Genomic DNA, 13,745 nt, shown 5'->3' with positions numbered 1-13,745 from the left:
TGCATAAGGCAGTGAAGAAAATTAGTGGACCAACTAAACTAGGCTGTTGTGAGGCAAATTGACAACAAATGGAAACTAAAGACCCTCCACCAGAATTGTGCCACTGATTTATTCAAATCCTTATAACCTTACCTTGTTTATTTATTTGTTGCATTCTGAAGTTAAGACCTAAAAAGATATTTTTAGTTTTTGTGTTTTTTAATGTATATTTTTACAAGTGATTTTCTTTTTCTCATCGACTGCTTCTTCCTCTAACAATCATCTATGTCAAAACATAATAAGTGGCCTGGGGGCTCCTCCTCTGGTGAATTTAAGTATTGAGGCTCTGACGGGTTTTTGTACAGAGCTGCTGATTGTGTGTGTTAATGTGGGAGTCTGGCACAGTAATACACAGCTGTGTCTTCAGGCTGCATATTCTGTCCACTTAATGTCACTCTGTTGTTGGAGGAATCTGTGGAAATGCTGAACTTGCTTTTAAGTGAATCTTTGTAGTATGTTGTAGATCCAGCTGCCATTCCAATCCACTCCAGTCCTTTTCCTGCAGGCTGTCTGATCCAAGCTGTGTAGTAGCCACTAACAGAATAAGAGACCTGACAGGTGATGGTCAGACGCTGACCTGGCTGCACAGTCTCTGAGGCTGGCTGTGTCAGCTGTTCACACTTCACACCTGTAAAAAAAAAAAGAAAAAAAAAGATTTGTGACAAATTGTTTATATTACAAAACAAACACTGTGAATGTTAAAAAGACTCACATGAAGTGGCTAAGAGCACTAACAGAGCTACAGAAAACATGTTTTTTAATGAACGTGTCATGATGTGAACTCCACAACACAGTCTGATGTCGAGCTTTTGTACCTGCATAACAGAAGAAGTCAATGAATTTGCATACAAATGCATAAAGCATTCATTAGGGTCTAACTGAAGCCTGGTGAAAAAACTGCCTATACAAACAACATGAAACCATGCAAGGAAAATTACCCTGTTCGTTTCTAATTTCATTATTCACTCAGACGTAAGACATACATTATGAAAGGTGACTTCTTTTTACTGTCTTTACTTTGCAATGTATTTTAAGTTCAAGCAATGAGATGAAAAGGGACTATAAGAGTTATTTCAGTTAATCTTATGTTAGACTGCTGTTACACACACACTCTCAGATAACTGCTGTACTCTATAGGTGCTTCTTAAATAAATATAAAATTGTGACTCAATTGGTATCATCTAAATATTGTAAATTATTAAGTTAATGGGCGATCGTGGCTCAAGAGTTGGGAGTTCGCCTTGTAATCGGAAGGTTGCCGGTTCGAGCCCCGTCTCGGACAGTCTCGGTCGTTGTGTCCTTGGGCAAGACACTTCACCCGTTGCCTACTGGTGGTGGTCAGAGGGCCCGGTGGCGCCAGTGTCCGGCAGCCTCGCCTCTGTCAGTGCGCCCCAGGGTGGCTGTGGCTACAACGTAGCTTGCCATCACCAGTGTGTGAATGTGTGTGTGAATGGGTGAATGACTGGATATGTAAAGCGCTTTGGGGTCCTTAGGGACTAGAAAGCGCTATATAAATACAGGCCATTTAATAGTAAATAGTAATATGTAAGATTGCCTGTAAGAACAGTTATAACAAGTGTATTTTTGTGGAAGACAAAGTAAGAATGTTCTAAGTATGTGCCGGATGTTTGAATCACACTTTAAATGAGTCCATGATCAGAGTCACTGTGTTCAGTCCAGCCACTGTGACCCTCGAGCACAGTAACAAATAGAATCTTCATTTTTCAAACTGTTAATCTCCAGATTCACATGCTTTTTGCTGTTGTCTCTGGAGATGTTTAAACAGGCTTGAGGTGACTGAAAATTCTCACATATCCTGAGATACAGCTCCACTTTTTTTATAATGTAATAAACATACAACAGAACATAACAGACTGATAAAATATATGTGGCAGGTGTGGGCTGTCAGTCAGCTGCAGAGGCAGTGGTTTCAGCGGGCAGGGTCAGTGGGTGGCTGGCGGCATTCATCTAATCATGCCTTGAGTAGCACGCCGGAACCTGGAGAGGAGCTGAATGTGGAACTGTATAAAAAATAAAGAATAAACTCCAAGAAGTCATATATTCCATGATTTAGGACACTTTTGTTTTGGTAAAAATATTTTCAAGATGTTCTGTCACAAATTAAATGAGAAATGGCTCTGATGTGTTTATAAGCAGGCAAAACTTTGCATAGACCTCCCTCTACAGGAGGAATTTGGTATTCAAAAACTCAGTTACACAACTTAACTATGTTTTATAAGTACAAAATATTTATGACCACAATTTGAGCCCATAATAAACAGTATTTGTAAATCTTAAAAGAATAGTGTTGCCATTTGCTTTTTCTCACAGCTTATTGTCCTGAATACCAGATTTGTGTGGATATGTGGATGAGTGGTGGTGAAAAATTTCTCATCATTATACTATGTGTTTATTATTATATAAGAATTAATTGTTTAATCTTTCTGTTGTGTTTGCTACAGTAAAACAATCTCATCACAGGATCTTGAGGCAACTCTTCAATATTTTAAACAACACATGGATTTTTCTGCCTTCTCACTTATATTTACAGTAATGTTTCATAATGGGTTCTGAAATTTACTGTTAACTGTTAATGATTTATTTTGAACCTTGGTAGGTTGTGTGAGTTTGATTGTGTGAGTAGTTTGTGAGGGTAAGCAGCAGAAGAAATGGCCTTTTTTGGGATTAATAGTTATCTGAATGTAATAGGAACATTAACCCCAAAACTGGAAGATTGAGCCTCAGTAGATTACAGACACAGCATCAGAGGTGTCTATCCAGTGTGAATGTGTGTGTGAATGGGTGGATGACTGAATGTAGTGTAAAGCACTATACAAATGCAGGCCATTTACCATTTACCATTCATTCAGAAGAGTGCAGTCCTGGGGAAAGCTAAGATACTGTCAATATAGAGCCTCTGGTGAAGAACACACAACCAGTCCTAAAATCTCTAATATCCAAATTTCATTTTCATAACAATACTGAGAGTTGTATTAATGAATAGTGTTTGTATAGGATCAAGGAAATGTTCGTTCTTTTTATATATTTATTCTTATCTTGCAAGAAAGAAGTAAATAGTCTCTTTTTAACCAGTTGCTGTTATAACAGAAAAATCTGAGCTCAGGCAGGTGACATCCAATGAGTGTCCAGACTGCAAATATTTAGTCTAGCCTGATGAGACAGATACTAAACACACTAGTGGAAGCAAAAATCATTGTTATCTCCATGGATCACTGATTTGATTATTCAGAAACACACACGTTACTCAAATAAATCCACCTGAAGGTCTTATCAATATGCAACTATTCAGCATAACACCTACAGGGAAAATGGTTAAAGCTGAACTGAATTGATCTCTCTTTCCTTTTCATCTGACTTTATCAGACAATCATATTTGATTATTATACTAAGGAGTAAAAATAATACTACAGTCATATTGATATTGAGCTATTAACCTAAACATTTTTTTTAAATGTATTTATTTAGTTTTCTTTTTTGTTTTTTTAATCTCTCCAAATTATTTATTACTAAAATTGTTCAAAAAGTGGTGCCCACCTAAAGAAAACCAGTGATGAATCAAACAGATTTAGAGACTGCTGTCAGTACAGCTGTGCTGCTTTCAAGTCAAGTCATTTTAACAACTTTGTTAGAGTTTTGAAACTGTTGGTTGAGATTCTGTCTGACACTGAACACATGCAAACGTAACAGGACAGACCAGCTCATGTTAAATAAACGTCAAAGAAAGCTTCACTTCCCAAAAAGAGACTTGAAGACATTGTTGCCCTGTCTTACAGTCCATCATGTTAAAAAAATCATTGTTATCTCCATGGATCACTTATCTGATTATTCAGTGTTTATTCAGAAACACACATGTTACTAAAATAAATACACTTAAAGGTCTTTACAATATCCACCTATCCATAACAGTTACAGGGAAAATGATTAAAGTTGAACTAAACTGATCTGTCATATTTGATTATTATACTAAACAGTGAAAATAATACTATGGTCATATTCATCTTAAGCTATTGATGCTATTAACCAGTATAGCTGCCCTGCTTTTAACTCCGTTTGTCAGTTTGTCCTTTTTAACAACTTTGTTAGGGTTTTGAAACTGTTTCTAACAAATGAGAAACTCTTGTGGTCTGCATTTGGGTCCTGATAAAAACACATAATATGCCACTGCAGTGACAATGACAATTGGTTTTGTAATAGCTTCTATTCAGGTGAAGCTGTTGGAGGTTAGGTCCTTTATGAAGAAAATTAGCTTTATTTTAAAATGCTGTCAATCTCAATGCTGTCATTTTTCTAGTCCAATCATCTTCTTGTCCTCCTTCTTTGAGCAAATCAGCCTCTGCTAATGTGGTTTAAATCTCAGTGCTCTCGTCATTCTCCCTTTTAGACTCTCATTCATGCAACCCACCTCCTCCTCATCCCCACACCACAGGCTAGAAATAAACAAGATGAACGCTTATCTTTAAATGAGAAAACACAAAGGTAGAAAAATCTACCTGTATTGAAATGTTAAACATTAGTTAAAATTGCAGTAATCTGCTGCACTACTCAAAGAAGCTGAAATGCAGGATAGTGACACTGAAATCGTTAAATGTTCCCAGTGGTGAAAGTAAATAGAGGAAGTAGTTTTTGTATGGCATTTCTATTGCTGTCTCTCACTGTGCTTCATCGGGCACAGTAATAAACTGCTGTGTCCTCAGTCTTCAAACTGTTCATCTGTAGATAGATTTTACTGCTGGAGTCATCTCTGGAGATGGTGAATCTACCCTGGACTGACTGGGAGTAACGGATAGGAGAACTATAAGTGCCTATATAAGCAATCCACTCCAGTGCTTTTCCAGGAGCCTGTCTAACCCAGGCCATGTAGTAGCTGCTGAGTGTGAATCCAGAGACTGTGCAGGTCAATCTGTGGGACTCTCCAGGCCTTTTAGTAACTGGTTCAGATTCTGTCAGAGTCTGACCATTGACACCTGGTTTTCAAAAATTATGTAAATTAATTTGTGTCAGAAAAAATATTATTTCTGCATATTGAAGTTGAAAAGAGACTCTTCACCTGCCCAGTAGAGAGTAAAGAGAAGCAGCCCTGTCCTGTAGTCCATCGTGTTGAATTGCTTGATTGCTACTGTTCTCCCTACAGTCAGTTAAGTAGACTTGATGAGTTTTTAAATTTTGCATTGACTCCTCCTCATAGGAAGGTGATAACTGTACAGCACGTATCACAGATACTCTGAATATGTAGTTTGTGTATAATTTAAATATCAAACCCAGATCATTTATGAAAATTATTAATTGTATTTCTTTTACACAAGTTATTCCTTGTAAATTTTTGTCTTTTTTGTTTATATTTTTTGTTTGTTGCTGTGTGAGGCAGGCATGATTGGACCCAAAAGTACAGGACTCACAGGCAATACTAAACTTAAAGGCAGCTTTATTCGCAAGTTCACACATAACAAAACTAAAACTGGGAAGACACTATAGGCAGGCAGAATACAAAGCATTGAGGGATGAGGGAGATGCAGATAATCTAAACACAGAAGGGTTAATTAGGGAACAGGTCACAGGTGAAAACACAGCTAACATAAATGTGACTGATGAGACAGGGGAAGCCAAATTGAACACAAAGCACAAGAGGCAAAATAAGACACACGGATACAAAGACTAGGGCACACAACTTGATGTGAGAAGAGTATAACAAACATACGGCAAATAGATGTGGCAGAGTGGAGCGACAGAGAGAGCCAGGAACTAGAGACATGAAAGAGAGATAGCTAGAGAGTGAGGGACGAGAGAGAGACAGAGGCAGAGAGAGAGCAAGAGGGCAAAAGACAGAGAGAGGGAGACCAAGCTTGACATTCATAAACAGACATGATAGACTACACAGAGACATGACTGGGGAAACAGACAAACTAGCATTCAAGATTCAAGGATTCAAAGCGTTTATCGTCATGTGTGCAAAGAAAAAGCATTTCTCTCTGCTTTCCACACGTAGATGCCGGTTAATATGTACAAATAGATTAAATAAAAATAGCATGAATAAATAAATGGAGACCAAAAATTGAAGTATTAAATAGATTTATGTGCAAAAGAGCTAAAACATGGAGACAAGGCTGACTTTACAGGGAGACACCAATAACTAACACAGGAAACTAGACACAAGAGGACGGGGAACACACAGGGAGGAATTAGTCTGACACAATGTAAAACAGAACAAGATTAAATATACAGAGGAAACAAACAATATAAACATTAACTGACCATAAAATTCATAATGAACAAAACCAGAAAATCCACTAACTCACAAACACTGGATCAAAACCAAAACCACGACAGTTGTACTGTTGTATGTGTTTCTCTGTGTTCCCTGGATTTGTCGCATTGTGTTACAATTTGTTATATTTTGGGCTGGACTTTTTTTCAGCCAAAATAAAAGGCTCACCTTTTTTGACTTAGGGTTAGCGTCCTGCATTTTGTGTCCTCACTTTAAACACTACAATATGACACCCTGTCTGTTAACCTAACAAGAGTGTCTTTGGACTAAGAGGGGAAGCCAAAGTACCGGAAGTTCACAGAGAACATCCAAACTCTCACACCAGAAAGATTCAGCCAGCTGCTGGATTCGAACTTTAAATGGAGCAGCTGTGCTTCACGTCACATTATCTGATCTGAAGTGATGCTGCCTAAGAAACGATGTTTCCTCACCTCAGATGTGTCATATAAACTTGTCTCCTTCCATTTAAGCTTTTTAGGCATTTCTCAATATTCCGTTTTTTCTTGTTTGTTGTATAATCATGTACAGTGCAGTACAGTCTTCCAAATTATCCTCTTTTGTATTATAGTTTGGACGGTTTAATCAACTTTGTCTTTAACCTGTTCCCTGCTTTTTTGATTATTCGCTGCACTGATAGTCTGTTCATGATTGTTACCTGTCTTTAGCTTAAATATTTGGATTGTGGGTTATAATCTTCTGCATGAAGCTTATGCATAAGTTCAATAAGGAAGATCTGTAATCACTCATCAGCCTTACATGACTACTGCTTTCCCATGCTGTCTAGTCCAATCATCTTCTCAACCACCTTCTCAGAGACAATCAACCTCGATCTTTGCATGGTTTAAATCTATGCTCTCCATCATTCTCCATTTCACACTCTCTTGCCTACAACCCACCTCCTCACCAGCTACACCTCAGAGACCTCAGCCAGAGCTCCATTCAAGCCTCAGTCTTCATCGTCACCACCACCAATAGCGTCTCGACTCCGGGGGGTCCTGTCCTAAATCATATCATTGCTGGGATTCCATTCTGCCATGATGGGTCATTTGAGTCTAATCGCCAAATACATTAACTTCTCTAATTCAATAAATCATGTTCAATTCTTCCAAGTCATCACTCATGACTGAAATAGTGTTATGTGTTCAGGTCCTTATAATAAAGACATTTCTTAGTATGTGAATTAATGCTGCATTATGGCACAAGCTTGATATTTTTCAGAACAAACTGTGTTATGTGTCTAGTGATTAAGTAAAAGTGAAAAGCTGTTAGCACACAGGCATCCACCTAAAATAGAACAATTATTAAACGGGAGACTATATTATTACTATATTATTTTTAATAATAATAATAATAATCATCATCATCACCATCATCATATCAGAGTTTCTCTCTTTAACCATGAACTGGCATTTAAAAGCAACAGTAGTGGATGGGCTCCTCTTGTGGTTTCAGTTGTTCAGGCACTGGAGGGTTTTTGTTCAGGTCTGCTGATGCTTTGTGTTACTGTGACTCTCTGGCACAGTAATACACAGCTGTGTCTTCAGCAGTGTTGGTCAAGTTACTTGAAAAAAGTAATCAGTTACTAATTACTGATTACTTCCCCAAAAAAGTAATCCCGTTACTTTACTGATTACTTATTTTCAAAAGTAATCAATTACTTAGTTACTTAGTTACTTAGTTACTTTTTAAAAAGACGATTTACAACCTGAATAGGTGATAAAGCGATAGATCTTTCAGCCCAATTCTACTTTTTCTGCATAATCCATCATACAAAATGTAATCAAATGGAAACGTCTCTTTTTAAAACTTTAAACTTTAAATCTTTTAACATTATGCATCAAGCAAAAAATTAATTATATGCAACATTCTCTGACTGGAAGAAATTTGTTTAACAATTAAACCTATTTTCTGCACATTCCAGCATATAAAATAAAATATTTTTTTGTGTTTACACTCACTCTTTCAAATAGATGAAAGTAAAACACAGCAGAAAATAAATAAAATCAAAGACTAGCGGTCCTGTTGCTCTATTTTCACCTGTAAAGCAGGACTGGGGTAGGCGGAGGTTTACCCTGGTGCAGGTGTGCCGCAGCGGTCAGTGGAAGAATCCGCGAGTTTCTCTGTGAATTTCCCATTACAGTCGTAGCGCACTCAGTGCTTGCTTGGAAGTTTAGGGGTTTTTTTCGCTGTAAAAAGAAGTTTTCTTCCCACGCACAATGGACACTAATGTTTTTGTCACTTTTTATGGAATCAAACTCAAAATAAGGTCAGTACTTCCACGCTTTGAACGCTGCATGCTCATACTCTCTCGCACTTGATATTGTAATGACCTGGCTGGGGTTGTTAGCCAGGTGCATTCTGGGTATTGTGTTGTCTGTGTTTTCTATCGTTCTGCTAGTTCCTATGTGTTTGATTCGCATGTTGTGTTAGTGTTATGTTAATGTAAGCCACAGTGAAGTTGATGTGTGTTCTGTGGAGCGGGTTGAATTGGTATGGTTGGCTGACACCGCGACCCTATGTGGTGGGAGCGTGATAGGGGTTCGGTGTCAGCAGCGTTACAGTGGTTGTAAAATTGTTGAATAAATGACTGGTGTGAACCACTACTGCCTCCTGCTGGATCGTTTGGGGATTACAAGCCTGCTGCTGAGACGCTCGGGGTCGTGCGGTGTATGAGGCACGAGCGCTCTCCATTCGCCGCGAAGTTCAGCGATAGCTGCTAGCCGTTTTAGCTAGTGAGCAGTTTAGCCAGTTCAGCTCTACTAACCCACGGTCGCTACAATATATTATGATCTGCACACAGCTGTTGTCACGAACGTCGCACTCGCTTACGTCACTGTCATGAGACATTCTCGCAAAAAATCACGGTTTTAGTAACGCAGTAACGCAGCGTTCCTACGTGAAAGTAACGGTAATCTAATTACCGTTTTTGCAATAGTAATCCCTTACATTACTCGTTACTTGAAAAAAGTAATCAGATTACAGTAACGCGTTACAAGTAACGCGTTACTGCCCATCTCTGGTCTTCAGGCTGCATATTCTGTCCTGTTAAAGTAACTGTGTTGCTGGAAGAGTCTGTGGAAATACTGAATTTGTTTCTGAGTGAATCTTTGTAGTATGTTGTCTGTCCAGCACGTGCTTCTCCAATCCATTCCAGTCCTTTTCCTGCTGGCTGTCTGACCCAGTGAGTCCAATAGCTGCTCACAGAATACGAGACCTGACAGGTGATGGTCAGACGTTGACCTGGCTGCACAGTCAAAGAGGCTGGCTGTGTCAGCTGTTCACACTTCACATCTGTTGTAAAAGGAAATATTTATTGTTTGAATATTTATATAATTATATAACAAACAAAAGACAAACAAAGAAACAAAAAATATTCTTACTTCCAGCTGCTAAGAGCAATAACAGAGCTAAAGAAAACATTTTTTGATACATGTTCTTTCACATAAACTCTCCTCTGCAGTCTGTCAAGTTTTTATAGCTGAATGATACAGGAAGACAACGAGTTTGCATAGAGTCAAATACATAACTCACAACTGGAAACTTCATAACTGGAAAATGCGAACCAAGCATAAAAAATACTTTAACTTGATTGATCATACAATTGTAATAGCAGCAAAACAAGTTACTGATTTCAACACCAAAGATTTAATTTTAGCATTGACAAAGTTAAAAAAAAAAAAGGTATCAGATGATTTTCAGTGTTCATTCGCTGAAAAAGAATACGCTTATAAAGAATTCATCAGAAATAAGAAAAAAAAATATATTCAGTAAAATGACATTGCAATAACAATAATAAGAACAAATGGAGACCTTCTTCCAGGATTACTGCTTACATTAAAGCATGTTTTCAACATATTTTGGCATGTTAAAACCCACTTTCTACTTTCAACAACAGATTCCTTAGACAAAGCTTCAAAATGATTTTTAAAAAATATTTATTTATTTTACCACTGATCAGAGCATTCATTAATTCATCTCTATATTATCATACTTCTCTACTTATTTGTTGCAACCTAAAATTGTTGCTTAAAGAGGATCATTTACTTTTTATAAAATGTCAAGACTGCCTGGATTGATTGGCAAGTTTGGATAAAATACAGTGGGATAAAACAGCTGCTGGGACAAGAGCCAAAATGACAAAAATACAAACAAACTTCACTGACAGCTGTAGCTCAGTTTACGTGGTATTTTGTCATTCAAACTGGCTAATTTTATTTGATTGTTTTGGTGTCCTTGGATTCTGCGCAAAACAAATGTTCTTTAAAATATAGTTTTTTCATTGATATTTATAATTTTATCATCATTGTCAGAATATTTATCATTAACATTACCCAGTAATTATTGTTTGCAAAAAATAAAAATGCAACATAAACAAAACAAGCAAAACAATGAACAATGATGGAGGACTCTGTGATTTTTTGTTGTTAATTACAGTTTAATATACTCAAGATGAAACCTTGTCTCTAGACCATCTCATCTTGTCTTTCTGGTCCAAGCTGTGTAGTAGTCATTAACAGAATAAGAGGCCTGACAGATGATAGTCAGGCGATGACCTGGCTGCACAGTCACAGAGGCTGGATGTGTCAGCTGTTCATATCCAGCTGCCAACAACAGTAAGAGATCCAAAAATATGGTTTTTGGATGTCCTGTGAACTCCACAGATTTTATAAGCTGTATAATAGAAGAGGCCAGTGCGTTTGCACAAAGTCACACATATGAAAAATCATTTTTATTAATTAGAACTGCTCATTTGAGGCTGAGTGAAAAATGCACATGATATTTAGATTTTATAACTCATTCATATACAACACATCAATGAAACAACGATCCAGAAACTGAACAGGTCAGTGTTCACATTTCTCTGGGATAACTGGGTTGGCATTTTCTGCTTTATATAAGTGACACATTTAACAGCTTACTGTCAGATAATTAATGATTTATAAGTATATTGGTCTACAAAAGTATATGGGTCCCGTTAACAGATGCAAAAAGAGAAAATATAGGCAAATAAAATAAGGAATACATCTTAATCGAACAAAGAGGGTCATCCACACACCTTCCACACACATCAGTTAATCATTTTACTTGTCAAAATTATCCTGTCTTTTTTCAGGCTATTGCTTAAATTCAACTGTCCCTTTTACCCTGTCAATTTAGCATTAATTGCATAATTAATACAATCTCATTTTCTTACAGTAAAAGGATATATAGAGAGAGTTTTTTAATTTGTTAATTTATTATTTTATTTATTTATTCACTGCATGTCAAGGGAAACTTCAAAGTCATCTAAGTCACATGGCTGTTTCAGTGTTTTTGTACAGCTGTTCTTCTGTTTTCTGTCACTGTGCTTTCTCGGGCACAGAAGTAAACACCCGAATCTTCAGCTGTCAGACTTGTGATTTCAAGATACTGTCTGCTGCTGGAGTCTTCTTCAGTGATGATGAAACGACTTTGAAAAGAACTGGCATAGCCAGGAGAATTATCGCCAGTGCTTATATACCCAATCCACTCCAGAGCTCTTCCTGGTCTCTGACGTATCCAAAATATATTGTAACTTGTCAGACTATAACCAGAAAGGGTACATAACAGCTTCACTCTCTCTCCAGGTCGTTTCACCTCAGAGGCAGACTGCTCCAGTTTGATCTCACTCCAAACTCCTGTAAGTAAAAAACAAAAAACAAACAAACAAACAAAAAAGTTTGGTCATTATGAATCAGACTTGTCTTCATATTATAAAGAATAAATAATTTTCCTACCTTGGAGAAAATAAATGAATAATAAACTCCAAAGAATCATATATTCCATAATTTAGAACACTTGATTATTTGTAAGGTTAAAAAATGTCCTGCAGATGTTCTGTAACAAACTAAATGAGAGTTGGTTGCAACATGTTGATAAAGAAGCTAAACTTTGCATAGACCTCCCTCTACAGGAGCCATTTGTTATTCAAAAAAACTCAGTTACCCAATGGCATACAGTGTTGTGAACAGTCTCTTTTAGCTTTGTTTAATAATCTTCACATAAGACATAAACACTATTAACAAACAGTATAAACAGTATTAATCTCATTCCCACTTTTTGTACTAAGTGTTCTCTCTGGGATTTACTTCACATTGCCTTCTGAAACAATCCTTTTAAAAGAAGTAATACTGTTGTATCTTATACTAAATAATCTGCTCACTAGATATTTTTTTCCTTCTTCAGACCGTGTCATTTAAACACTAATGATGGCTTTGTGGGAAAAACCCAGCACATCAACAGTATCTGAAAAACTCACTCAAACCATCTAACATCAACAACCATGCACGTTCAATCATCATCTTTCTTCCTTATTCTAATGCTTAGTTTAAACTGCAGTATTTGGTTCTATGTTCTCACACTGATACATATAGTTTCACACACTTACTAAAGTTTCACATTGTCACAGGTCTGAATTTTTACCCTACATTATGTCTACATTTTTACAGAGCTATAAATTGTGTTTATATTGTCTTTTAATGGGCGTGCCAAACTCTCCCTGTTTTGATGATGAAGCTAGTGTGAGTTTAATGGGACCTTCTCTAAACTGGTTTAATTTCTTCACTGACTTTTCCTAACTTAACGATACATCAAAATTATTGCTGTATATTTGGACCCTAAATTCAAGCGAGGTACACTGGGCAAGAGACATTGTATTAGCCTACTAATAATAATGACATTTTTACAATGATTATTTAAAAATGTAGGAAAAAGGCCCTGAGTTACCAAATATTCACTGGAGTTAGGAAAAAGAGGAAGTATTTTTTGTATGGCATTTCTATTGCCTTCTCTCACTGTGTTTCATCGGGCACAGTAATAAACCGCTGTGTCCTCAGTCTTCAAGCTGTTCATCTGTAGATAGACTTTACTGCTGGAATCATCTCTGGAGATGGTGAATCTACCCCGGAATGACTGGGAATAAGCTGTATCATAACTATAAGTTGAAGTGCTGATATAAGTAATCCACTCCGGTCCTTTTCCAGGAGCCTGTCTGACCCAGGCCATACTGTAGCTACTAAATGTGAATCCAGAGGCTGTACAGGTCAGTCTGTGGGATTCTCCAGGTCTTTTAACCACTGGTTCAGATTGTGTCAGAGTCTGACCATCAACACCTGTCAGAACAAGACAATAGTTACATGCTGTAAATTGTTTATCCTTGAAAGACAAATTTGATTCAGCATCAGTGAAAGGTCTCACCTGCCCATAAAGCAATAAAAAGAAGCATTCCTGTTTTTATGGCCATCATGTTAAACTGTGTGAACAATTGTCTCTGTCAACCCCTCTGCAGCTAAAGTAGGTTTAAGACATCCAGGTTTTGCATTGACTCCTCCTCACAGGTTTTTTTTTTTTTTTTTTTATTGTAATAATGCTCTTGTTTTACAAACACAAAACCTTTATTAGGTTA

At 37.1% G+C, this 13,745-nt stretch overlaps 3 protein-coding genes, 1 long non-coding RNA gene and 1 gene segment (V, D, J or C); 1 reads left to right on the top strand and 4 right to left on the bottom strand.

Moving 5' to 3' along the window:
- The window catches only part of LOC100709195 (uncharacterized), a 1,346,887-nt gene that overhangs the window by 708,295 nt on the left and 624,847 nt on the right, over positions 1–13,745 (bottom strand). The gene's annotated exons all lie outside the window — the stretch shown is intronic.
- The window catches only part of LOC112846698 (uncharacterized), a 961,229-nt gene that overhangs the window by 489,391 nt on the left and 458,093 nt on the right, over positions 1–13,745 (top strand). The gene's annotated exons all lie outside the window — the stretch shown is intronic.
- LOC102076453 (Ig heavy chain Mem5) overlaps positions 1–13,745 on the bottom strand; it is a 900,359-nt gene that overhangs the window by 461,153 nt on the left and 425,461 nt on the right. The window lies entirely within an intron of this gene.
- Positions 1–13,745, bottom strand: part of LOC106096470 (immunoglobulin mu heavy chain) — a 1,110,954-nt gene that overhangs the window by 679,763 nt on the left and 417,446 nt on the right. The gene's annotated exons all lie outside the window — the stretch shown is intronic.
- LOC100694375 (immunoglobulin heavy variable 3-11-like) lies at positions 4,720–5,267 on the bottom strand. The segment is given in 2 exon segments: positions 4,720–5,024; positions 5,108–5,267. Coding segments are annotated over 2 exon segments (351 nt in total).

This window comes from Oreochromis niloticus, linkage group LG4 (genome assembly GCF_001858045.2).
Source record: "Oreochromis niloticus isolate F11D_XX linkage group LG4, O_niloticus_UMD_NMBU, whole genome shotgun sequence".
NCBI classification, from domain to species: Eukaryota; Metazoa; Chordata; class Actinopteri; order Cichliformes; family Cichlidae; genus Oreochromis; species Oreochromis niloticus.
Note: the sequence above shows the minus strand (reverse complement) of the source record. Positions and strands in the feature narration are given on the sequence as shown.